Below are 24,688 nucleotides of genomic sequence, written 5' to 3'. Positions count from 1 at the left end.
CCAGTAAACAGAGCCTTCCTTGTGCGGCCTCCAACAGCTGCAGACTGGGCTGGGAGGGCAGGCACCCGATGCTCCCACAACCCATTCTGCCTTGCTTCTCTGCTCCTCTGGCCAGCTCTGTGCACACCCTCTCAGGCTATAGGCTACGGGACCTCTTGATATACTGGGTCTTCTTTCCCTGCTGGCACAGGGGAACTCTTGGGTCACAGTAAAGACCCAGAGTATCTTCCCGGCCAGCTGTGGGCAGCCACTGTCCTTGGTGGGCTTATGCTCAAGAGCCGCTGTCTTTTGCTATGTTGTTTGTAGTTACAGCCCAGCTTGGGACCCAAACATCTCCAAGACACCCAGGAAGCTCTTTGTGTGTTAAAATACAGAACTTCTGCTTCCTTCTCAGGTGTGTGCTATGAGATTCTAGTGGTTGACATCTTGGCAGCTAAGCTACTCTGTAGAGTCCAGGATCTTTAACTCAGAAGATATTTCTAGGTACTGAGATAACCTTCAGCATGCCAAAAAGTGACCTGGTACCTTACATACATTTAAACCTCCTGCAGTATGTATGGGTCCTGTCAGTGTGGTCACAGAACTCAGCCCTCCCTTCCTGAACTACCCTTCTGGGGAAAGGACCAGACAGATCTTTCTGGAGATCCTGGTTAGTATAGTAAATATGAACACTAGGACTGCATTTTTGTTGTTTTTTGTTTTGTTTTGTTTTTGTTTTTGTTTTTTTGAGAGAGGGTTTCTCTGTATAGCCCTGGCTGTCCTGTGTCCTGGAACTCACTCTGTAGACCAGGCTGGCCCCAAACTCAGAAATCTGCCTGCCTCTGCCTCCCAAGTGCTGGGATTAAAGGCATGCGCCACCACTGCCCAGCAGGACTGCATTTTGTATATAGCAACAGAATGCCGCTGCTCAGGATACAGGACTCTGCTTGTCCTGGTGGGGTTTTTTTCCTGTGACATGGTTGGTTGGTACGTGGATATCACAACCAACAGGGATTGCCTAACACCCTTAGTTTTGAAGGTAGTTCATCCCAAAAGCCAGACGTGGCTAGACTGAGACAGACCCATTGTATAATATTCCTTTAAAAAGTTACACATCAGACATGAAGGCTAAGAACTGTAATCCTTGCATTCTGGAGGCTAAGGCAGAATTAATTCCAGGTTTCAGGCCAGACGACTCTGCCTCACACAAACAATGGCGTAGAGAAATGACCAACTAGACCATTTCGTGGGCAGAAAGATATTGGGGATCAAAATGCCAAGGTGGGGGGAGCAAATGGAGAAAAAGGATTGTTTCGGAACTACTTGCCTTCAAGAGGTAGCTGATTTGGGAGGGAAGGTTAAAGTTAAGGTGAACAGAAATCACTTTAAGAGACCTGATCTTCTGGTAAACAGAAACTTTTAAGCTTGTTTACCTGGTCAAGTCCTGTTTAGGACAATGTCAGCATTACCATTTTGGGGGTAGGGGTGCTTTGGACCTGACCCTGGAAAAAAAAAATATGTACATGTATTGCTCTCCATTACAGGACAGGGACTTGCACACGTTTGTTTGTTTGTTTTTCCCTCTAACAGTCATGGCCAGGCATGCCCAGCCCTGTAGTCTCCATGCAGCTCTGCGCGCACTTGGAACTCAGGCTCCAAGGAAACCGGCTCTAGGCCAGCAAGTTTCCACAACATCTAGGGAGGCCGAAGGGGCGGAGGGATGGCCCTCCCAGGGGTGGGGTGGGGAAGAGAGAAGGGGGGGAAGAGAGGGGAGGGGGAGAGAGAGAGGAGAGAGAGGAGAGAGAGGAGAGACAGACAGAGGACCCCCGCGCCTTGCCCAGTGCGTCCCGGAAGGGCCCGGCGCCTCCTCCAGAGTCTATTATTGTTAGTGTTTCAATTCGCCTCAGCTTGAGGCTTGCAAGGTGTGTTCCGGACCGACACTGCCTGTCCGCATCTCCTTTCTCTCCCCGCAGCAGCTGCCAGACCTGCCAAGCCGCCCGAGCCCACAAAGCTCTGAAAAGACGCCCCCTCCCTTTCAGCCGGAAGCTGGCTTTCCACGTCCCACCCGCGCGCTGCACTGCGGCGGTTACCAGGACGCCAAAACAGCGCAGCCAATAGAGTCAGGCTCTCGGAGTGCTCCTAGGAGGCAGCCAATGGAAGTGCAAATCAATCATTTGAAACACCCAATGGATTGAGCACTGCGGCGCCAGGGCGGGGATTGTGATAGGGGGAGCCGTAGGCAAGCGTGACCAATAATGAGCGTGTATTGTTGGGAAGGCGGGCCCCAGACCGCTGGATTGACGGAAAAGTAGCCAATCAGACAAGGGTAATTCGTGGCCTCGTTCTGAAAGCCCAATCCTGTGCTGACGAGGGCGGGTCATAAGAGGTATATAAATGTTGGCAGAGCGTCGGTTGTAGCACTCTGTGCGCCTGCTCCTCCCGAAGTGCTCCTCTTCTACAGCTGTTCCGCAGTCGCCGCCGCCATGAGGGAGATCGTGCACCTGCAGGCTGGGCAGTGCGGCAACCAGATTGGCGCCAAGGTAGGAGGCTAGGTTTCTGCGAGCCAGACGCCACTGGGACAGCCAGCGGGGGAAGATGGCGGAAGCGGCCGGGAGCGTCGCCCTTCATTGCGTCCTGGATACCGGCGTACGCTGGGCCGAGACCTAGCGCCGGTGGCTGGTGTCGGTGGGGCGGACGGTGCGCGGCCCTTGGGGATTCGTCGCCCAGGCGCTCCTGAGACCGGAGGGAGGGGGAGGGCCTGCCGCACCCATCCGGGGCGGGGCTGCCTTGGAGCGCACCGGCCGGCCGGCGTGACTCAGCTAACGCCCGACTCCCTTGCAGTTCTGGGAGGTAATCAGCGACGAGCATGGCATTGATCCCACTGGCACGTACCACGGAGATAGCGACCTCCAGCTGGAGCGCATCAACGTGTACTACAACGAAGCCACCGGTAAGGCTCCCTCTACCCCATCCATCCTCCTCACCACCCTTCCAGTTTGAGCACTCTTGACGTCCCCCTGTCCCAACCAGGTGGCAAGTATGTGCCCCGCGCCGTGCTCGTGGACTTGGAGCCCGGCACCATGGACTCGGTGCGTTCAGGGCCCTTCGGGCAGATCTTCAGACCTGATAACTTCGTCTTTGGTGAGTGTGGTGGAGGTGTGGACGGATTTGCCACCCATGAGGCTCAAAGGTCAAGGGGCTGACCTAAAGTTCCTCCTTAATAGCCACCAGGTGTACACTTTCTTGCCCTCTGAGTCACTCAATCCCTTGACTGAAAGCAGCTTTAGGAGGAAGGTCCAGCTGACTTCGGGTAGACTATTTGCTAGTAGAGAGAATGAGAAAACCTGACCTAGTGGCAGGGCCCCTGTACTCTCCTTGAACATTGGCAGGGGTGCCTTTGGAAGTATTTACGGTCTTAGCTCTAGTGTGTTCTGTACATCTGCGTCTGTGTGCCCCCCCCCCCCCATCCCCAATCTATGTATCCTTGCCTGGCTTCTAACTGTAGACCAGGCTGACCTTAAACTCAGAACTACCTGCCTACCAAGTGCTGGGATTAAAAGCCTGTGCCATTATGCACAGCGCCCCCTCTCCCCTTTTTTTACATGGCAGATTGTTTTGGGTCTGTACACTTTATTCAGTGTCACCTCATGTCATTTGGCCCCTTGGGCACATAGTGACCTACTGTTTTCTCTTACAGGTCAGAGTGGGGCTGGGAACAACTGGGCCAAGGGGCACTACACAGAAGGTGCAGAGCTGGTTGACTCCGTGTTGGACGTTGTGAGAAAGGAAGCTGAGAGCTGTGACTGCCTGCAGGGCTTCCAGCTGACCCACTCCCTGGGTGGGGGGACTGGGTCTGGGATGGGTACCCTCCTTATCAGCAAGATCCGGGAGGAGTACCCAGACAGAATCATGAACACCTTCAGTGTGGTACCTTCCCCCAAGGTGTCGGACACAGTGGTTGAGCCCTACAATGCCACCCTTTCAGTCCACCAGCTGGTTGAAAACACAGATGAGACCTATTGTATTGATAATGAAGCACTCTATGACATCTGCTTCAGAACCCTAAAGCTGACCACACCCACTTACGGTGACCTGAACCATCTAGTGTCCGCCACCATGAGTGGGGTAACCACTTGCCTGCGATTCCCTGGCCAGCTAAATGCTGACCTGCGGAAACTGGCTGTAAATATGGTGCCCTTCCCTCGCCTGCACTTCTTCATGCCTGGTTTTGCCCCCTTGACCAGCCGGGGAAGCCAGCAGTACCGTGCCCTGACAGTTCCTGAGCTCACCCAGCAGATGTTTGATGCCAAGAACATGATGGCTGCCTGTGATCCAAGACATGGGCGCTACTTGACTGTGGCTGCCGTGTTCAGGGGCCGCATGTCTATGAAGGAGGTGGACGAACAGATGCTTAATGTCCAAAACAAGAACAGCAGCTACTTTGTTGAGTGGATCCCCAACAATGTGAAGACAGCTGTCTGTGACATTCCACCTCGGGGCCTAAAAATGTCCGCCACCTTCATTGGCAACAGCACCGCTATTCAGGAGCTGTTCAAACGCATCTCTGAGCAGTTCACAGCCATGTTCCGACGCAAGGCCTTCCTACACTGGTACACGGGTGAGGGCATGGATGAGATGGAGTTCACCGAGGCTGAGAGCAACATGAACGACCTGGTGTCCGAGTACCAGCAGTACCAGGACGCTACAGCTGAGGAAGAGGGAGAGTTTGAGGAGGAGGCTGAGGAGGAGGTGGCTTAGAGCTGTCTTAGTCACTAAAGCATGGGAGCAGTGTGAACTCTTTATTCATTCACAGCCTGTCTGCTAGCCATGTCCACTGTGCATTTGCTGTCCTGTGTCCTGACATCACTTGTACAGATACCACCATTAAAGCAATTCATAGTGTGTGGCTTCGCCTGTCCAGTTCCTTCTGATAGGCTCTTCGGGTGCTGTTACCGAATGTCAGTGCATAGTTGTCCTGCATGGCTGCAAGGAAGAAAGGCTTAAGCTGAGTACCTGTGGTGAGCACACTGGAGAGGTCAGAGCAGCTTCTCTACATTCTAGGCATGGAGGTAGCCTTGATGGCCTAACAGGAATGACTAGTGAGCCCCATACTGACTGGGTGGTTAATCCAGGTTCAAACTGGGACTCTGGCCAGTGGGCTGACAAGTGTGGAGGATAAAGCAGGATCATTTGACCCAGTCACAGGTTTGGTGTGTCATATAAACTTGTCCTTTGGAAGGAAGTGTGGGCTTCTGGTAGGGAGCAATACTCACATGGGATAAAGCCCATGTAGAAAGGAATCAGGCCTTGGCTTCTATAGATGGCAGTGTTTGGCCAGTGGGTCCTAGGCAGCCTTTCACCCAGGGCACAGACTGGGTGTCTGAACACGAACTGGAGAAAAGAATATGTGCTGTTTGCCCACATTGTCTCTGGGGACTCTTCCCCATCTGACTCCTCCTCCCCCCTTTCCCCTCCCCCTACTAGGGTAGGGAATCAAACCATATTACTATGTGCACATCCCCAACCCTCAACAAGCTTGGCTTTAAGGGAAAAGATCCTTAAGGTGGGAGTGGGAGCAAGACTGCGGGGAGACCTGACCTAGTTGAGGCATGTGGAAGCCAGGTTAAGACCATGTTTTCCTACCTGGTTCTTGTCAAAGTCATCCATAGCTTGTGTGACGCCATCACGGTAATTCATCCCCATTACCCAGGCAAACCGGGGGACGAAGCCGGCATAGCCTGGAGATGGGTGGGTGGTAGGTAGGGTTAGGGCATATCTTCTACACGATTCCAGGTGTGTCAAATGCTGAGCCCCTTTATCCCTGAAATTTCAGCTGTTAAGCCCATTACATACCTAAAGGTTGAGCCAGGCTGTGGTAGTGCACACCTTTAATCACTCAGGAGGCAGAGGCAGGTGGATATAGGCAGTTTTGAGTATAGCGTTTACAGAGGGAGTTACAAGCCAGCCAGGGTTACACAAAACCCTGTCTCAAAAAACAAAACAAGGGGCTGGTGAGATGGCTCAGTGGGTAAGAGCACCCGACTGCTCTTCCGAAGGTCCAGAGTTCAAATCCCAGCAACCACATGGTGGCTCACAACCATCCACAACGAGATCTGGCGCCCTCTTCTGGAGTGTGTGAAGACAGCTACAGTGTACTTATATATAATAAATCAAAAAACAACAACAAAAAAAACAAAACAACTCTTTGGAAATGGCTGGGTTGGTTTAAGAAAAAGTTAAAACCTGTTTTCTGTGTAGGACAGGGCCCAGGTAGCAAACCCTCAGTTATCTTGTCTGGACCCTTGGGAACAGCTCAGGTATCCAACACTTACCTGAGATGGCCTTGCGTTGGATTAGGTTGGGGTGGTCTAGCTGGGGCAGTCGTTGAAATCTGCCTACATCTAGTGTCTCCTGTGGGGGATGCGGAGGCAGGTACTCATCCCTCCTGCAGTGGTATAGCTGGGACAGGGAAGTGCAAATTACCACTACTCAGCTTCCACATGGGGAGGGCAGTGAAAGAAGCCCCAGGCCAGAGTGTATCCAGTTACCTGGTTGTTCTTCCCTGGGGTATCCTGAAGAGGTGCTGCATCCTTCCAAGCCTCTTCCCCATATGCCAGCAGTAGACCTGGATGGCCCAGGTCTCTAGCTTCCCCCTTTCTGCCTGGGGGGCATGCTGGGTAGGGTGGATAAGGCATGAAGCCTGCAGTCAGTGGTCCCTGTCTGTTCTCTACTTGTGGCTGCCCCTGGGTGTCCACATCCTGGCTTGGGAGCTGGCCTAGGATCTCAAAATTCTTGTAGGGTTTCAGACCTGTACAGACAGGGTAGCCCTTGAGCCATGTAGGGAAGGAGAGTAGAACCCCAATGGAGGCAGAGCTAGGTCTGCCTAGATCCCACCCTAGACGTGAAGCTCACTGGTATAGTGGGGGATGTAAGGCTCTCTCAGGTCCCTGCAGGGAATCCATGGTGGCTTGGGTTTGCTGAAGTCCTCAATGAACTTGGGCTTGGTCATAGGTGACAGAACAGAGCAGGGGCTCTTCTGTACGCTGGGATCTGTGAGCAACCGTGCAGTGGTGCGGCCATAGGTGTTTCCTACCTGGTAGCGCAGTTGAGGATAGAAACCAGCATAACTGTGGGGAGAAGCAGGGGAGAAACCACTCCTGCAATTTAATTAGCAGCCATTGGACACGGCAGGTTACCCAGCCTCTGCTCACTTTAGACGAAGGTCAGGGAAGCACCTGATTTCTGGGCCTCCTGAGACTCCGTTAGCATAAGCCACATCTTTACTGACATTACTACTCTCAGATTGTCCTCTACAGCAGGGCCACATACTCAGCAATTCTCTCAGTTTCTGTGCTTAGGTGGTTTGCCTGCATGTGTGTCTGTGTTCCACATGTGCACCTAGTGCCTGTGGAAGTCAGAAGAGGGGGATGGAACCCCTGGAACTAGAGTTACAGATAGTTATGAAGCTACCATGTGGATGCTGGGAATTCAACCTACATTATCTAGAAGACTTGCAAATGCTTTTATTTTTTTATTTTTATTTATTTTTTATTTTTGCAAATGCTTTTAATAGCTAAACCATCTCTCCAGCTCAGCACCCAACCATTCTCAACATTCTCCATCCATGAGCTGGTGAGATGGCTCAGAGGGTAAGAGGTCTGACTCCTCTTCCAGAGGTCCTGAGTTCAAATCCCAGCAACCACATGGTGGCTCACAACTACCAGTAATGAGATCTGACACCCTCTTCTGGTGTGTCTGATGCAGTGTACTTACATATAACAATAAATAAATCTTTAACAAAAAAACAAAAAACACTCTCCATCCCTCACCCCACGAACAGCTCCAAAAGAGACAAATTTTAAAAGGAGGTATATAGGTCCTTCAGTTAATCCCCTATCTTATGTGCTCTAATGTTGCACTTAAGTCTGTGTAGGTATGCACGCACAGTCTTTGGAGTTTTGGGTTTTTTTTTTTTAATTTATTTTGCAGTGCTGGAGATTTTGCATGTGTGTGCTAGGCAAGCACCCTACCTCTGTAAGGCTACATCTGTCTTGTCTGTTTTTGGGCTTTATTGGCTTACACTTATCCCGTCTCTAAACCACTTCTTCCTATGGAAAGAAAGTCTAGCATCTGCTTATCCAGTTTCTGCCAGCTATTTACCTGCCACAGTTTTTGCCCTTGATAGACATGCATTCAGGTTGAGGCCACAGGGAGGGGCAAGGCCCAGCCTTCCTCTACAGTTCCACCTCAGAGTTTTCCTGTCCCAGAGCTCTTCATCCCTGGTGATTTCTATTCCATCCTTAGTAGCCCTGGCTTTGGGCCTCTTCAGCATTGGTCCTCATCCTCTTGGAGTCCAGGAAGCCCCAGCCCCACTGCACATCCCTTGCCCAGCCCCAACCTTTCTGTAGAGCTCCCACTCTTACCCAGGGATGTAGTGGGGTTCTGGAGTGAAGAGGTTGTGTTTCTGTGTAGCTGTCATTTGCTCTGACTCTGTCCTTGCTGGTTCAGCCCTTTCTGTGTCCACCTTCCTTCCCTGAAGAGACCTGTTGCCTGGTAACCATTGTGAAGGGGGGCAGCATTATGGACCCAGCCATCTGTTAACCCTGTGAGCACTCCCATCTCGAGGCATCTCTGGTTCAAAGACCAGCTAGAAAGGACCTGAGCAAGGTAGGAGGTCCTGGAAGGAAGCCCTATTCACCCAGAGTTCAGGAGCCAGGAATGGGAAATGGGTGGACTCTCACCACCCTCAGAGGTCAAGACCCAAGTGAAAAGCAGCCCCTACTTCATGATGGGGTCTTTACCCTAGTCCTTCTCCACTGAGGAAGTCAGTACTGAGTCAGGTTTCTCAGATGGACAGCTGTGTGGACTCTCCAATAGATTTGTTCTCCTGTAGTAAGATATTTTCAGTACTTAACAAACCCTCATTCTATTTTTTAATGTAGAAAAACTTTTGGGACTGAAATGGCTCAGTGATTAAGAACACTACCTGTTTTTTCAGAGGACCCCTGTTCAAATTCCAGTACCCAATGGTAGTTCACACCTGTCTGTAACTCCAGTTCCAAGGGATCTGACACCCTCACACAGACATATATACAGGCAAAACTCACCAATGAACATAAAAGAACTTTCTTTGATATTGGTGAGATGGCTTGAAGGTAAAGAGTGCTTGTCATGAAGCCGGATGGCCTGAATTCCATCCCACAAATTCACCACGTGAAAGAGAACCCACTTCCAAAAGTCTTTAGACTTCTAACATACTCTAGCAAATAAAACCCTATTTAATAACAAAAATCCTACATGAGCAGATGTGTGCAGCGCTCCGTGGTTATCTTCCAGTATTCCTCGGGAACACTGTCAGCGTTTTCTAAGGCAGGTTCTCTCATTGGTATCTGAGATTTACTGATTAAGCTGGCTAACCATCAAGCCCAAGGATCCACCCTTCTCTACTTCCCCAACACAAATTTATGAAACAAATTTTTACTGGGTGTATATGTGTGCTGTGGCCTCCTGTGGAGGTCAGAGGTCAGCTTTGGGTAACTGGTTATCTCATTTGCCTGTGGGTTCTGGGGAGTGAAGTCAGGTTGTTAGAACCTAAGCTTTTACGTGTATGCTGGTGATGTAAACTAAAGCTGAGCTATCTCCCTAGCTTTTAGATAGAACTTTATAACCACAAAATGAATATAACATAAAGGGGGAAAAGTAGCAGATTCTACTCCATGTCAAATCAACATAATGGCAGGCAGACTAAACTTTGCAACAACTGTTATGAATAGATAATTCCTCATATAAGACTTGTGAAGGAGCTGGGCAGTGGTGGCGCACGCCTTTAATCCCAGCACTCGGGAGGCAGAGGCAGGCAGATTTCTGAGTTCGAGGCCAGCCTGGTCTAAAAAGTGAGTTCCAGGATAGCCAGGGCTAAACAGAGAAACCCTGTCTCGGAAAAAAAAAAAAAAAAAGATGGCTCAGTGGTTAAGAGCACTTGTTACTCTTCTAAAGTACCCTCACACTTGACTTCCAGCACTCACGTGAGGTATTTCACAACTACCAATGCCCCTGGCCTCTAATCATCTGCACCCAAGTACATAAACCTACACACAGACAGACACACACACATAGTTACAAATACTAAAGATAAGGGATGAGCTAGGCATAATGGCACCCAGCAGTTGGGAGGCACCTAGCAGTTGGGAAGCAGAGGCAATCTGATCTTTGAATTTAGCCAGCCTGGTCTACTGAGAAGAATTCCAGGACAGCCAGGAAACCCTGCCTGGAAAAAACAACAATAAATAAATTCAGGTGATTTTTTTTTAGTTACATTAAAAATAAATATTTAAAAAATCTTATAAATGAGCCGGGCGTGGTGGCACATGCCTTTAATTCCAGCACTCGGGAGGCAGAGGCAGGTGGATTTCTGAGATGGAGGCCAGCCTGGTCTACAAAGTGAGTTCCAGGACAGCCAGTGCTACACAGAGAAACCCTGTCTCAAAAAACCAAAAATAAATAAATAAAATCCTATAAAATATTAAAAATTAACCATCCAATACTAAATGCAAATATAAATACAAGTGTTTGAAAACAAAACCAACCCCCAACCTTTAAACACAGAGAGAGTACAGTTCTACATGAATCAAATAAGCACGGCTCCAGTGCTGGCAATGGAAGTTCCCAGTGCAGGTTGCTGAGGTACACCCCAGAGCACAATTTGCTAATATAGATCAAATCTAAGCAAGACACTGCCTCTGCCACTAAAAGAAGTGCTCTGAAATTAAACAAAGGTGCATGTTAGTGTGGGGCTACAGAGGTGTCTGAGAGCACTTGTTGATTTGTAGAAGATCCATGTTCAATTCCCAGCACCCAGATGGTAGTTCATAACTATATGTAACTCCACTTACAGGGCATCTGATGCCCTCTTCGGACCTCCACATCACCAGGCTTGCATGGTACACATACATATATGTAGGCAAGACACAAATATCAATTTTTAAAGCAAAAACAGATACATGTGTAACACCATCACGACTGTATCTAGTTTCTTCTTCTTCTTATGTAGCCCAAGCTGACCTTGAACTTGTAGTGATCCTCCTGCCTCAGCCTCCCAAGTTCTGCAGTTCCAGGTGTGGGCCACCACGCCCAGCTCTACAGCAGTATGAATGTGTATGCTAGAAGCCAGGGTTGATGTTGGGAGACTTCCACAATTGCTCCATACCTTAGAGTTTTTGAGATATGGTTTGTCTCGAAGACTCTGGAGTGCTTTGGTTCAGCTCAATGTGCTGAGGAGTGAACTCCAGGGATCCTCCTGCCTCTATCTCTCCAGATCTGGGACTGCAGAGAAGCACTGCTGGATTTTACTGCTCCTGGACATCCGACTCAGGCTGTCAGGCCTACACACCCGGCAGGCACTTACTTGACTCATCAAGCCTATCCCCACAGCAGTATTTTCTAAGGGAAGAACTGGAGTCACATAAGTAGCAACAATTGCTCCTTTAGAACCCTACACATCAGGTCCCTTAACACCACCAATTACATTCTCAGAGGACACTGCACAGTGCAGGAGGAGGCTCCAGGCAGCCTGTGGTCCCTTTGTCCAGATCAAACTTGTTTCCTCATGTCTCCGTCTATCCAGAAAAGTGTCAGTCAGGGCCAGTGCTAAAGGGAGAGAGCCAGAAAGGAATAGACCCAGTCATGGTAGAAGAGGGCTGGAAGAGGTTTTGTGGGTAAGGTATTTTTGTCTGAGGCCTGCTTGGGTATGGCTGGGGCTAAGGTCAGTGCTAGGACAGCCAGACAGCCAGGATCAGAGGCCACTCAGTATTCCTTTGTGTCATCTAGGCACAACCTAATTTACCTAATACATTCTGGCCTTCTAGCTTTTGTGCCTGCAGGTAGAGGCAGAAGACAAGTTCTTATAACTAGCCCTGCCTGGACTGCCAGTCCAGTAGCCAGGCCTCAGTTGCTTTGCTGTGTTTCCCCATGATGGGGTTTGCTGCTCTTCCTGCTCCTCAGCTGGCTTTCTCCCTATTCCCTTTCAATTGGCCCTCACATGGAGCCATCTGGCAGGGCTTGGCCTGCCCCTTCTCTACCTAGGGTGGGGTCCCAAACTTCCCAGAAATACTGTTAAGAGTGGACCCAAGAGCCCACTCAGGAATGACCACACTGCTTTTGCCGGACAGTGGTGGCACACACCTTTAATCCCAGCACTTGGGAGGCAGAGGCAGGCAGATTTCTGAGTTCGAGGCCAGCGTGGTCTCTGGTCTACAGAGTGAGTTCCAGGACAGCCAGGGCTACACAGAGAAAACCTGTCTTGAAAAAAAAAAAAAAAAAAAAAAAAAAAAAAAAAGAAAGAAAGAAAAGAAAAAGAAAAAGAAAAAAAGAGAAAAAAACCTAAGCCCCTAGTAAAGGGAAAAGGGGTTGGGACAGGTTAGAACCTGTTCTGACCAAGGCTGACCTGGGTGACAGTCTCAGCAGGTAAGGAGGGGGTACTAAGGATGGAGGCCCTGTGGGAGAGCCCCTCCTGATCTGGACAATGTTCCTTTCCTAGGGAGCTCCCAGCAACAGAGGGGAGGGGCAAGATCCAACAGTGAGGTCACAGAGCCCAGCAGTGCTCTCTGGCCAAGGAGCCCAAGCCCCAGAATGAACTTTGATCAGAAGGCTGTGAAATTCCTGGCAAATTTTTACATCAATGGAGGCAAACACTGGACTCGGGGCCCCCTGAGTCAGAAACCTCTTCATCCCACCCAGTAATTTCAGAGGGTAGTGGATGGGGGTGGGGTGGGAGTGGGGGTGGGAACGACAACCCAGTGGGAAGACCATTGGGATGGATGAACAGTGGCTGTTGGCTTTCTTGCAGGCCCAGTGCTGCTGTGTTATGGTGGGACCAGGAGCTGGAGACTGCCTGGGATGAGATGTGGCCCCCAAAGATGAAGAGATCCTCAAGTGGCTTCAGGTTAAGAATAGGCGCCCCCAATGAGTCCACACCTATCAGCACAGGGACTCTGAGAGAGCTGTGTGAGTGAGGGTCTTCACTCCCTCCCCAGGCCAGAATGGGGGCTGGGGAAATAGCTTTCTGCGAAGAAATGGGTCAAGAGCTTGCCTTTTGCATCAGGGCTAGAGAGACGTCCTCCAATCCTGATGGACCTGGATGTCCCTGGCCCAGCCCAGTATGAGGTGCCCAATATGTCTCTGCGAGAGGCCTCTCCACACCCCCAATACACCATCGGTCGCAAGTACCCGGGTCGAGGTGCATGCCCCCACAACCCTGCCTATACCGGGGGAATGGGAACCTCTTGCCCTGAAAACCTCCCCACCGACCATCCGCCCCACTGCAGAGGGTGGTGGCCGCAGGGCATGGCAGACCATGTGGCTCCAAAGTGAAAGCCCCTTCATGCAGAAGACCGACTTCAACCGAGAGACAAAGGTAGGGACACTATGTGGGCCAGGTAGAGGAAAAATAAGAGAAGGGTCCGCCTTGAGGAGGTAGGGGTGTTGAAGGTGAGGAGGAGGTGAGGAAAGGAGGGGTCAGATGGCCTATGGGAGGGGCTACATGCCTGGGTTTGGCGTAGAGGGAGAACCCGGAGCTAGGAAAGCACAAAAGCATGGATCAGGCCTAGGAGGATAGTAAGATGAAGCTGGGCAAGGAGGTTGCAGCGTCCTGACTCTTCATAGTGGCCATCACCCGCCGAGTACACGCCGCTGAGCCAGCCTGCCTTCCCGGCCTTCAGCTTTGGAGGCCACCGTCGCTCTGTTGTCAAAATGCCGGAGAGTCGCTTCCGCCCAGGGATGCTCCGAGCCCGAGGTCCTTGTAGCTATACCCCACTCTTGCCTACCTCAAAGCCCTCTGGCGAGAAGCGACCCAGCCCCAACACCTATAACATCCTTCCTGGGTACCGTCTGCAGAGCACACGCTCACCTGCCTTCTCCATGAGCCGTTCTCCTGCGTTTGCATCCTGGGTCAGCTCCTGTAAGGAAGACCTAGAAAAAGAGTCTTGGCCTGCTTGGGGTTGGAGTGGGGCTTGGGCCACAAGGGAGGGGAGGGATGCTGGGGTGATGACTAGGGTCACCTCACTCTCTCTGCAGCCGCCGGAACCCCAGGTCCAGCTGCCTACTACGTGGAAGACTGCTACAACTCACGCTTCCCATCTTCGCCTGGAGTAGTTATTCAAGGAGTGCGCAGACCCAAGCGCCACGACACAGGCCCTTTCTGCACACTATAGGCCCATCGGGTATAGGTTGCAAAGCTGACCTCTCTTGAGGCTTTCCTAGGCTTCCTTTGGAACTCTTTGTCTATAGCCGGCTTTCTGACCCTCTAGACACCCCTCACCCACTCTTCTGGCTTAGGCTGTCCAACAAGAAGAGTCTTCCCAGAGTCCCCTTTCACCCCACTATACCGAGATGCAAATGATTCTTCTGAACTGTGGTCTCTGGTGTGCCTGGTTGCCCATCCTTTGCCCAATGGGCTGTCTTGAATATGTGGCTTTCTGCTTCCCTGGTATTTCTGGCTTTTCTCTGTTCCTGCATGGTGTTCTTTTCTTCAGGATTGAAATGGCAGTCTGGGAACTAACCCTAAGCTTTCTGACCTAGGGTAGAATAGGAAAAGGACCCTATGGCAATGTGGGACAATCTAATCCACTCACCTAAGGTCCAGCATCTACCTGAGGATCAGGGATGCTTGCTGGGCTGAGGAACTATTGGGATGGGATGGGAAGTCAGAATCTGGGGTGCAGACACCTGTCTGCAGACAGCCTTGCCTAGCCCACTGAGGTAGGACCCAGGGAATCAGCTCACCAGACCCTGGCCCTACTCCTCTGGAGCCTTGACCTGAAGGGTCAACTGGGTTTGGTAACTTGTGTTCTGAGAACCCACGCCCAAAGCCTTCCCACCCTAGCCCCTGCCCAATGATGGTTCCCTCAGCACCGTTGATCTGCCTTCCTACTTAGAAGGAGCCCCCTTCAGGAGCCTCCCCCTGCAGCTAGTAATAGCAGTTTCTCCAGAGCTCTCTCCATACTTTCTTCCACACCCAGACACAGATCTCACTAAAGAACGTTTTAAACATGTATTTTATGTGTATGGTGTTTTGTTTGCTTGTATGTATGTGTATGTGTGCTTAGTACCCAGAAGACATTAGATTCCTTGGAACGGATGTTACAGAGCTGCTATGTAAGTGCTGGAACTGAACCCAGGCCCCCTGCAATAAGCAGAAAACGTTCTTAACTGCTGAGCTATTTTCCTAGCTCTCAGAGCTGATTTCTTTTTTTCTTTCCATCCTCCCCAGACAGGCCCTGGCTGTCTTGGAAGTTACTGTGTAAACCAGGCTAGTCCTGAACTAACAGAGTCTCCTGGTTCTACCTCCCAAGTGCTAGGATTAAAGATATGCATCATTGCCAAGTGTGACAGCACAAGCCTTTAATCCCAGCAGTCAGGAAGCAGAGGGTCTGAGTTTGAGGCAACCAGATCTAAAGTGTCCATGTCTCAAGGGGGAAAAAAAAATTGTACTACTAAGCCCAAACCAGAACTCACTTAAAAAGTGACTTCATTTATGCATTTAAATGCATGTATGTCTGTATACCCCATGGTGTTTGTGGAGGTCAGAAGAGGGCATCAGATCCCCTGGAACTGTCGTAGGTTCTGGTTCCCAGGGAGCAGACGAACTGAAAAGCTGAAAATTTCATCGTACTGACAAGAGCGCGGGCTAGAGTGGCTAAGGCCTCCGGAGATGGGGTAACTTCACATCCCGACCCCGCCCCTTGAGCACGTTCTCACGACCTCTCCCTGGGTAGCAAGTCGCTGCCCGGAACCTGCGGGCGGCGGAGGCGTTTTCCCGGGGCCTATTGGTTGCTGGACCTAGGCAGTCAAGGGCGGAAGTGGGAGGTGTGGGTCCTTGCAAGCTGCTCTGCTGACGCGATCTGGCCACGCTGGAGGCGGCGGGCGAACGGGGCTTGGGGGGTCCTCGTGGCACCGTGGAGAGGGCTTCTGGTGCTCCGTCAGGGTCCGCTACGGCTCCAGCGGAGCGCGGCGGGGATGGGGTACACAGCCGAGCGTCTGCCGGAGCCTCCGCCATGTTCGCGGGGCTCCAGGACCTGGGCGTGGCCAATGGCGAGGACCTGAAAGAGACCCTGACCAACTGCACCGAGCCTCTCAAGGCCATTGAACAATTTCAGGTGGGCAGAAGGGGCCGGGGCAGCTAGGGAAGCTGGACACAATTCGGCGCGCTCCCGACGCTTGGATGGAGGCGCTAAAGGTTCTGAGCTAGGGACCCGCTGAGTAACTCTGGGTGTTTTCCCTTTTCCGCTGTTACTATGGCGGACCCTAGTACTCAGAGCATCCGTGGTGTCCGTGCTGACTTGGCTGCGGCCATGCAAAATGCGTACGCGTTTACCCTCTGCTTCTCCAGACAGAGAATGGCGTGTTGCTGCCTTCCCTGCAGTCGGCCCTGCCCTTCTTGGATCTACACGGGACACCGCGGCTGGAGTTCCATCAGTCAGTGTTTGATGAACTACGTGACAAACTTCTGGAACGAGTGTCAGCAATTGCCTCTGAGGGAAAGGCAGAGGAGAGGTGGGTCTCTACCAGAAAGCTGCTTATCTTTGTGAGTAGCATTGATGGTCTCCATGGCAGCACAGCCCTACTCATAGATACAACCTGGAATGGAATGTGTTTGAGGGATTCCTCTTCTCTGTATGTTCAGTATGTGGAGACGCACTTCCTCAGCTGTGCAAATCTGCGCAGGTACAAGAAGCTGGAAGACCTTCTGGAAAAGAGCTTTTCTTTGGTCAAGATGCCATCCCTACAACCAGTGGTGATGTGTGTTATGAAACACTTGCCCAAGGTGAGAACTGTGGGGCCAGCCTCCCAGACTGTGTGTTTAGTGCAGGAAGTTGCTTAGCTCTGGGAAAGTTAGATGGACTTGCCCTCCAGTAAGCTCTGGGCACCTTCTCTGTATCACACACTTCCCCTGGTTGAGCCAAGTGGAAACATTTATCCCTTGAAGTACAGGGTAGATCTTTTGTGGGAAGAGGACTGTGGAGATTCTGGATGCCTGAATTCACCTGCTAAGAGTTGGAGGTCCATCACAGGCTGGGCTCTGTAGGGTCTGTGGGCAGCTGTGTCCTCATGGCGACACAGGCAGGGCTTGCAGGGAGCTGTGGTGTTTACTGTGTAGGTTCCTGAGAAGAAGCTGAAGCTGGTGATGGCTGACAAGGAGTTGTACCGGGCATGTGCTGTGGAAGTGAAGAGGCAGATTTGGCAAGACAACCAGGCTCTCTTTGGTGATGAAGTCTCACCACTGCTGAAGCAGTATATCCTAGAGAAAGAGAGTGCGCTCTTCAGCACAGAGCTCTCTGTGCTGCACAACTTCTTCAGCCCGTCCCCCAAGACCCGGCGCCAGGGAGAGGTGAGATGCCTCCCAGGGCTGTGTGGCCAGCCCTTCATTCCATGCCTCTTCCCTGTGTGTAGCTTAGTTTGTTTCTATGAGCATGAGCTTGTCTATGCAGCCTGGAAAAAGTTGGTTGGCAGAGGTTGTGGCAGGAGGATTGCTGTGAGTTTGAGGCCAGCCTGAGTAACAGCAGATCTCATCTCAAAAAAACCAACAACAACAAAAAAAAAAACAAAAAGAAAAAAACTGAATTAAAGTTTTTACCTATTATTCTAACCTCTTACTGATGTTGGCATTATTCTAAATTCACATTTTCCCTAAGTGGCTTACTTATTTATTTTTGAGACAGGATTTTCCAGTGTAGCCCTGACTGGCCTGAAACTCCCTATGGAGCTCACAGAGATCCACCTGCGTCTGCTCCCAAGTGCTGGGGTTAAAGGCATGGCCATCATGTCTGGCTCATAAGTGGCATCTCTAAAATGTTTTAAATTCATTTTAATTACTTGTTTGTGTCTCTGTACGTGTGTCTACAGCATGCCCACAGAGGACAGAGGAGTGGGAGGGATGCCCATAGTACTGGGTTCTGTTTGTGAGGTGCCTGACGTAGGCACTAGGAGAGCAGGATGCTCACCACTGAGCCATCTCTCCGGCCCATAAGCATCTTTTTGTTGTTGTTGTTGAGAATTTATTATATTACATTCCTTATGTATCTGTGTAAATGACCATGTTGTGTAGAGATCAAACAACTTCAGGAATCTTATTTTGTTATGGTTTTTTGAGACAGGGTTTCTCTGTGTAACCCTGGGTGTCCTGGAACTGGCTTTGTAGACCAGGCTGGCCTTGAACTCTGCCTGTCTCTACTTCTTGAGTACTGGGATTAGAAGCATACACACCACCTCTGGCCACCTTGCCAGTTCTTAAGTCAAGACTTTTTAGCTAGTTTACTTTAGGCTAACACTGTTTAGTAGAAAGATAAGGTTATATAAGTCATTCAAAATTTTCTAGTGTCTACTTTGACAAAAATAGATGAGCTCTTTTTTTCTTTAATATGGAACAGTTCATGAATTTGTGTGACATCCTTGTGTGGGGACCATGCTAATCTTCTCTGTGTTATTCCAATTTTAGTATATGTGCTAGAAGGGAGGAAGCGGAGGCAGGGGAATCACTGAGACTTGAGGGCCTACCAGTGTCAACAGAATCAAACAAGTAAAACCTGCAGGTTTAGTGAGAGGCCCTTCCTCAAGTGAGTAAAGTAGAGAGTGGTAGGACAGACTTGCAGGTTGGGCTTGGGTGCATGCGGTTTGAGTTGCTGAGCTCCCAGTGGTGCTCTGGCTTCTTCCTTGCTTCCCCAAGCTCTCAGGTCCCTGCACTTCTGCTTTGACATGTCTCATTCAGCCCAGTGTCTGTCCTGTGTTGATGGGGCCATTTCTTACATCCTCCTGGTCTCCTTTCTCTTTCTTTCTTTCTTTCTTTCTTTCTTTCTTTCTTTCTTTCTTTCTTTCTTTCTTTTTTTTTTTTTTTTTTTCCGAGACAGGGTTTCTCTGTGTAGCCCTGGCTGTCCTGGAACTCACTCTGTAGACCAGACTGGCCTCGAACTCAGAAATCCGCCTGCCTCTGCCTCCCGAGTGCTGGGATTAAAGGCGTGCGCCACCACGCCCGGCTCTGGTTTCCTTTCCTTTCCTTGGTTTCATTCCTGTTTGGTTGGGGTTTATTACTCCTGATGAGAGCTTCCAGAGCTGACACAGCGGATGAACTCCTGAGCCAAATGGCTAGATTTAGAATTACAGTCCTAAGTGCCAAAGACCTTTCCTGATGTTCTCCATTGTCAGATTTTGCAGATGAGTCTGATTTATGGCACTTTGATGCTGACCTGTTTCCTCTTGGAGACTTTGCAGACTCCTCTCAGTGCTCTGACTTTCCAGCACTGGGGACAGGACTAGTCTTGGCTCAAGCTGGCCATGTGGGAGGCAGGTACCCTCTGTGTCAGGGTCACTTAGTGTCTGTGGTCTGTACCCAGTGAATAGCAGAACTTTGGACCATTCACATGGCTTAAGAGATGTCAACAGTGAAGATTTTGTTCCTGAGACGAAGATCCAGGTCAGTCCAGGAGTTCTTGGCAGGCAGGGGTCTTGGAGAGTGAAACAACAGACCAGCCACTGACTCCTGCACCCTTCTACCTCCTCCCACTGACCTTACTCCTTGTTGAGGCTAACCTGATGCCTTTGGGCTTCCTGTGATATCTTCATTCTGGACTTACCGCAAATGTTTCCTTGTACCATAGGCCTGAGACCCAGTTAACCGTGGTCAGTTAGTAGCTGAGTGAAAAGTTCTTTGTGTTGAAGACTTTTTTTTCCTCCCTAGGACAGGGTTTGTCTGTGTAGTCTGAGCTGTCCTGGAACTCCCTCTAGACCAGACTGGCCTTGAACTCAGAGATCCTGCCTGTCTCTGCCTCCTGAGTATTGGGGTTAAAGACATAGCTCTACTCTCTAATCCCCCCCTCAAGCTATTTGAGCTGGATTGTTTGGTTTACCTTTGTTGGGTACATGTAAGGTGGGTGACGCCTGCCAAAGGAACAGGCATTTGTCCTTGCATGGCTCTTGCCTAGAGTACAAGGCAAGGAAGAGCTGGATGTCAATGTTTATGGTTTTAACACTAGAAGACAGGAAAGCAGAGAGCCCAGTGTAGCCTGATAGGCTTTAGCCTAGGCTCAGAGGCAGTGGCCATATAGCCTGAGTGTCCTGTGTTGGGCCCTTTCTTCAGGTTGGCTCTCAGCACTGCTTCTAGAATGAGTCACCTACCTCTTAACCTGGCAGGCAGATGCTTGAAGTACAGTAGATCACAAACCAAGGGCCTTTTAGGATATCCTTGGGTTAAGTGTGGATCTACCACTTTGAGTAGCCAAATCTGGCCCCCTAGAATACAGTGCCAACATTTCATGGCAGAGAAAGAAATATCTCATGCCAAAAAGAGAGAGGCCAGCTCTATAGCCAGGACTGGGGCACTTGTATTTGTTGCGCTTGAGTGGTGCTGGGATGAGCATTGATGTTTTGTTTTAGTTTTTTTTGTTTTGTTTTATTGTTGTTTTTTTGTTTTGTTTTGTTTTGTTTTCGAGTCAGGGTTTCTCTGTGTAGCCCTGGCTGCCCTGGAACTCAGAAATCCGCCTGCCTCTGCCTCCCAAGTGCTGGGATTAAAGGCGTGCACCACCACTGCCCGGCCTGTTTTAGTTTTTTGAGACAGAGTCTTTTTATGTAGCCTTGGCTGTTCTGGAACTTGATCTGTGAGTTCTAGTCTGGCCTCCCAAGTGTTAGGATTACAGATATGTCCACCTCTCCTTGTCCAGGCATGGGGCTTTGGACTCCGTTTGTCTGTCTTGCCCCTAGGTGGTGCAGAAGCTGACGCAGATGGTAGGGAAGAATGTGAAGCTGTACGACATGGTGCTGCAGTTCCTGCGCACACTGTTCCTGCGGACCAGGAATGTGCACTACTGCACGTTACGAGCTGAGCTGCTCATGTCTTTGCATGACTTGGACGTCAGTGACATCTGCACTGTGGATCCCTGCCATAAGGTAGTGTAGCATCCCATGCCCACCTGTGCACTTCTCCTGTGCCCTCCTCCTCTGTATTCATGAACCTAGGAATGGATGCTGACCACTTCTAAGCTTGCTTCTCAGACTGCCAGCTTTGTGTTCTTCAGCTCCACTGGGAGATGAACAGGTCCTTCAGACACCTGGCTTGTCCTTGCCTCTCTAGCCTCTGCTCTATAGCTGGAAGTGGCAGGCCCTGTGACCATCTTTTTATTGGGCACCTGGCTTCTCCTGCCCCAGAACCCTCAGGGCTTCTTGTTGGCCAGTACCAAAGTAATATAGGAATGAGGTTTTCTGCACTTCCTTCCCTCTATCCCCCACCAAGAACACAGGAAATCTGAGTCCACCTCCTGGGTACTATGTAGTCCTGCTTATTGCTAGGCACTGAGCAACACAGCATATCTGCGATAGCTTGTCCATCCATCTGCCAGCCCTGGTTAGCTCCCTTTCAGGGAGAATAAATATGCCTCTTTTATGTACTGTCCTGATCCTTGGTACTGTTGAAACCTAGAGAGGCCTCCTGCTCCCTGTAGGCCACTGGTCCCCCATGAAAGCTCACTGGTATCTCAGTCCCATGCATGTTGCCTTCTGGGAACTGTGTTTGTTTTCCTTTGTTAATACCTTCTGATCGAGTGCATGGATTGAGTGCACAGCAAATGGTGGTGTTGGCTGTCTAGGCCTAGAGACTACTGCTGCTCAGCCTTCAGCATGCCCCCCTTTTACTGATTGCATTTTCCCTGTCCTCTCCAGGGACCCCTTTCTTTCTCTATCCTGGGTTTGCCCTAGGGTGGGGACTTGGACCTGGCCTTGTTTTTATCTTTGCTTCTCTCCTGTATTTGGCCTTGTGGTTCCCACAGCCATTTGGGTAGTAGCAGAGTTTGACTGAGGAGCGAGAGTCTGGGTGTACCTAGATTGTATATTTCCTTCCTGTAGTTCACCTGGTGCCTGGATGCCTGCATCCGGGAGCGGTTTGTGGACAGCAAAAGAGCCCGGGAGCTGCAGGGATTTCTTGATGGTGTGAAGAAGGGCCAGGAACAAGTTTTGGGGTGAGAGCTCTTTGAGGACCCTAGCCTTTAATCCCTAAATAGGCATCGGTGGGGTTTGCTGTTCACCTTTGGTAGTTGGAGCCTATTCTGGTATGTTTGGGACAGTCATGCTTGGTACCAGGCCCACTGTTAACAGGGTGCTAACTCATTACTTGGAATGAGCCTCAGTAGCAGGAGGATCAATACCTGTGCATAGAGTTTGAGGCCTGCTACTGGGCAGCCAGCATAGGGAGCTTAGTCAGGGAGGGGATTGTTGTCTATGGCAAGTTGGGTGTAAGCTGAGGGCTGGATTAGATACTCCAGCCTGATTCCCAGAATCCTTTGCCTGGCATGAAGACATGCAGCTGCCACAGCCTTGCCACATTTCTCTGTATTCTCCCACCGGCTAAACCTAGGGTTGAAGCCAGGCATTTGTTTCTGTTTTGAGACAGGGTCTTACTTTGTGGCCAAGCTGACATGAGATTCACTATGTAGACCAGGCTGACCCCAAACTCTCTCTGTCTCCCTCCTGAGTGCTAGAATTAAAGTCACATATCATCATTGCTTGCCCCTGAGTCAGGGTTTTTCAAACAGTATGAATTTAGTATGCTGGGGTTTAATTTTTTTCTTTAACTTTGTAGTTTAGAAGATCTTTGAGTAAGTTATGGATAAATTATGAATTCAGTACAGAGAGAGGCTGGCTATCTGAGGTCAGTCAGTCACCAAGCCCTGCATCCCTTGCAGTCTGTGGCTGTCCCTTTAGTGGGCCTGGCACTGTAGCTATTAGAAACAGAGTAACCAGGCTTCTCAATTTATACCAAGGTCTGATTCCTTCCAGGGATTTGTCTATGATCCTGTGCGACCCCTTTGCCATCAACACACTGTCCCTGAGCACCATCAGGCACTTGCAGGAGCTGGTTAGCCAGGAGACACTGCCCAGGGTGAGCATAGTCATGGCTGCTGGCTGTGCAAAGTGCATACTGTCCACTTGTGAAATTGAGTTTTACTCCATAGGTGGGTACTGGCACATGGGTGCCTTATGGTCACATGTTCCTAGGGTCCTGGCTCTGGAAAGCAGAGAGGCTGCTTTACCCAGTGAGACCAGAAGATGGCATGGTCTTTGTGAGCTCTTGCTAATGCCTCTGTCTTCTTTCAGGATAGTCCCGACCTCCTCCTACTACTTAGGCTGCTGGCACTGGGCCAAGGTGCATGGGACTTAATAGATAGCCAGGTCTTCAAGGAGCCTAAGATGGTATGAGGTCTGGTTTCCTCCTTTTCTTTTAATTATGGTTAGTGGAAGGGTGGGAGGCCCTCTGGTAGGAAAACTCTACTCCTAGAACACCTATGAAGGATGTTTGGGTATCTTGGTGAACTGGCTGCAGGGTGGAGCTAGTCCATGGGGACTGGGGTTCAGATGGGGCTTTGCAGGTGCAGCCATGATGGAGAATTCAAGAATATAGCACTCAACATGAGTCTCAGGAAACAGGGAGGAGGGGTTTGGGGAGGGGGACAATGTCCAGGAAAGCTGGATTTGAGACAAGTGTATTGGGTGGGTAAGGGTAAGGTGTGCATGACAGAGTAGGTTAGGGTGTCTATTGAGAGCAGCCAGGCTCAAGGGGACCTTAGTGGGCTCAGACTCTCCTTCTGCCAGGAGGCAGAGCTCATCACCAAGTTCCTGCCGATGCTCATGTCCCTCGTGGTGGATGACTTCACTTTCAACGTAGATCAGAAGCTTCCAGCTGAGGAGAAAGCTCCAGTCACATACCCCAGCACACTTCCTGAAAGTTTCACCAAGTAGGACTCCAGGGCAGGTGGGGGAGGCGCGAGAGTGGCGCTGCCAGGGAAGGGGCTGCCGGTGGGCTGACTGAGGACCATGGCTTCTTGTATGCAGGTTTTTGCAGGAGCAGCGCATGGCTTGTGAGGTGGGACTATACTACGTCCTACACATCACCAAGCAGAGAAACAAGAATGCTCTCCTGCGCCTGCTGCCTGGACTTGGTGAGTACTGATGGCGATGGCTGTACTTTCCTGTCACCTGTGCCCTGAGCTCTGGCCCTTTCTTCCTGCCTTCATCTCCAACTCTTGTAGCTTGGTTTCCATGTCTGCACTTTACTTCAGTAGACATTCTGTGTGCATGTTTATAAAGCAGGTTTAGCTCTGTTTCAAAGATGCCAGTAAATATTGCGATTTCCTACAGAAGGATTTTATACTTTTATAGCCAGATATGGTGGTGCATGTCTTTCATTCCAGCACTTAGGAGGCAGATCTCTGTGAGTTCAAGATTAGCCTGGTCTGTATAGTCAGCTCTCAGACTCTTCCACCTTTATGTGGGTTCCAGGCAATCAACTTGAGTCTCCTGACTTGTGTAGCTTTTCCTCACTGAGCCATCTCACCAGCCCTTTTTTTTAGGTTGTCCAGGAAAACCAAGGCTACATAGAGAGACCCTGTTTCAAAACAAAGCAAAAAACATAAACACCTTTTGTCTTAGTTATTTAGGGTTTTACTGCTGTGAACAGACACCATGACCAAGGCAAGTCTTATAAAGACAACATTTAATTGGGACTGGCTTACAGGTTAAGAGATTCAGTTTGTTTTCAGCAAGGCGGGAACATGGCAGCATCCAGGTAGGCATGGTACAGGAGGAGCTGAGTTCTACATCTTCATCTGAAGGCTGCTAGCAGAATACTGACTTCCTGGCAGCTAGGACTAGCTTCTTTTTTTTTTTTTTTTTTTTT

General features: G+C 50.2%; 4 protein-coding genes and 1 non-coding gene across 6 annotated transcripts in view; 3 read left to right on the top strand and 2 right to left on the bottom strand.

The window, feature by feature from the left end:
* The first annotated feature begins 2,375 nt into the window (after positions 1-2,375).
* On the top strand, positions 2,376-4,885 carry Tubb4b (tubulin beta 4B class IVb). Its single transcript, XM_021156804.2, has 4 exons — positions 2,376-2,519; positions 2,821-2,929; positions 3,010-3,120; positions 3,677-4,885. The coding sequence occupies exons 1-4, from the start codon at positions 2,463-2,465 to the stop codon at positions 4,735-4,737; spliced, it is 1,338 nt and encodes a 445-aa protein (XP_021012463.1). The 5' UTR covers positions 2,376-2,462; the 3' UTR covers positions 4,738-4,885.
* Positions 4,765-12,480, bottom strand: Fam166a (family with sequence similarity 166 member A). Of its 2 annotated transcripts, XM_029474177.1 has the most exons (10): positions 12,422-12,480; positions 11,504-11,625; positions 8,781-8,866; positions 8,403-8,529; positions 6,892-7,106; positions 6,528-6,787; positions 6,312-6,438; positions 5,623-5,717; positions 5,253-5,370; positions 4,765-4,962 (listed from the first exon to the last, which is right to left on the bottom strand). In XM_029474177.1, exons 4-10 carry the CDS (start codon positions 8,456-8,458, stop codon positions 4,874-4,876), a joined length of 960 nt encoding a protein of 319 aa, XP_029330037.1. In that variant the 5' UTR covers positions 8,459-8,529; positions 8,781-8,866; positions 11,504-11,625; positions 12,422-12,480; the 3' UTR covers positions 4,765-4,873. The 2 variants fall into 2 exon arrangements, with proteins under 2 accessions (XP_029330037.1, XP_029330036.1); XM_029474176.1 differs by lacking the exons at positions 11,504-11,625; positions 12,422-12,480 and adding an exon at positions 11,186-11,370.
* A 114-nt stretch (positions 12,481-12,594) lies between these two features.
* Positions 12,595-14,989, top strand: Stpg3 (sperm-tail PG-rich repeat containing 3). The gene is made up of 6 exons (XM_021156190.2): positions 12,595-12,713; positions 12,824-12,981; positions 13,079-13,213; positions 13,302-13,390; positions 13,639-13,933; positions 14,050-14,989. Exons 1-6 carry the CDS (start codon positions 12,607-12,609, stop codon positions 14,184-14,186), a joined length of 921 nt encoding a protein of 306 aa, XP_021011849.1. The 5' UTR covers positions 12,595-12,606; the 3' UTR covers positions 14,187-14,989.
* Positions 14,990-15,742: 753 nt separating this feature from the next.
* Nelfb (negative elongation factor complex member B) overlaps positions 15,743-24,688 on the top strand; it is a 16,551-nt gene continuing 7,605 nt past the window's right edge. Inside the window, exons 1-10 of the mRNA XM_021156472.2 lie at positions 15,743-16,130; positions 16,364-16,527; positions 16,699-16,798; positions 17,132-17,362; positions 20,725-20,910; positions 21,862-21,974; positions 22,792-22,894; positions 23,110-23,205; positions 23,605-23,747; positions 23,845-23,951. Of these exons, the coding sequence (XP_021012131.2) occupies positions 16,029-16,130; positions 16,364-16,527; positions 16,699-16,798; positions 17,132-17,362; positions 20,725-20,910; positions 21,862-21,974; positions 22,792-22,894; positions 23,110-23,205; positions 23,605-23,747; positions 23,845-23,951 (1,345 nt within the window). The 5' untranslated portion in view covers positions 15,743-16,028. The remainder of the gene's footprint in view (positions 16,131-16,363; positions 16,528-16,698; positions 16,799-17,131; positions 17,363-20,724; positions 20,911-21,861; positions 21,975-22,791; positions 22,895-23,109; positions 23,206-23,604; positions 23,748-23,844; positions 23,952-24,688) is intronic.
* LOC115030420 lies at positions 18,387-18,491 on the bottom strand. Its single transcript, XR_003836025.1, has one exon. It is a non-coding gene; the product is annotated as a U6 spliceosomal RNA (small nuclear RNA).

This window comes from Mus caroli, chromosome 2 (genome assembly GCF_900094665.2).
Source record: "Mus caroli chromosome 2, CAROLI_EIJ_v1.1, whole genome shotgun sequence".
Taxonomy (NCBI): Eukaryota; Metazoa; Chordata; class Mammalia; order Rodentia; family Muridae; genus Mus; species Mus caroli.
This window is presented reverse-complemented; position numbering and strand designations above follow the sequence as displayed.

What these genes read in the sequence shown, in the direction of transcription:
- Tubb4b (XM_021156804.2), top strand. Translation starts at nt 2,463, where the DNA reads ATGAGGGAGATCGTGCACCTGCAGGCTGGGCAGTGCGGCAACCAGATT. An exon ending in GCAACCAGATTGGCGCCAAG is followed by an intron (nt 2,520 to 2,820) that starts GTAGGAGGCTAG and finishes ACTCCCTTGCAG; the next exon opens with TTCTGGGAGGTAATCAGCGA. An exon ending in ACCTGATAACTTCGTCTTTG is followed by an intron (nt 3,121 to 3,676) that starts GTGAGTGTGGTG and finishes TTTCTCTTACAG; the next exon opens with GTCAGAGTGGGGCTGGGAAC.
- Fam166a (XM_029474177.1), bottom strand. Translation starts at nt 8,458, where the DNA reads ATGACAGCTACACAGAAACACAACCTCTTCACTCCAGAACCCCACTAC. An exon ending in TTACATCCCCCACTATACCA is followed by an intron (nt 6,788 to 6,891) that starts GTGAGCTTCACG and finishes CTGTCTGTACAG; the next exon opens with GTCTGAAACCCTACAAGAAT. An exon ending in ATGACTTTGACAAGAACCAG is followed by an intron (nt 5,371 to 5,622) that starts GTAGGAAAACAT and finishes TCTTTTCTCCAG; the next exon opens with TTCGTGTTCAGACACCCAGT.
- Stpg3 (XM_021156190.2), top strand. Translation starts at nt 12,607, where the DNA reads ATGAACTTTGATCAGAAGGCTGTGAAATTCCTGGCAAATTTTTACATC. An exon ending in AGGGACTCTGAGAGAGCTGT is followed by an intron (nt 12,982 to 13,078) that starts GTGAGTGAGGGT and finishes CTTTTGCATCAG; the next exon opens with GGCTAGAGAGACGTCCTCCA. An exon ending in TGCATCCTGGGTCAGCTCCT is followed by an intron (nt 13,934 to 14,049) that starts GTAAGGAAGACC and finishes CTCTCTCTGCAG; the next exon opens with CCGCCGGAACCCCAGGTCCA.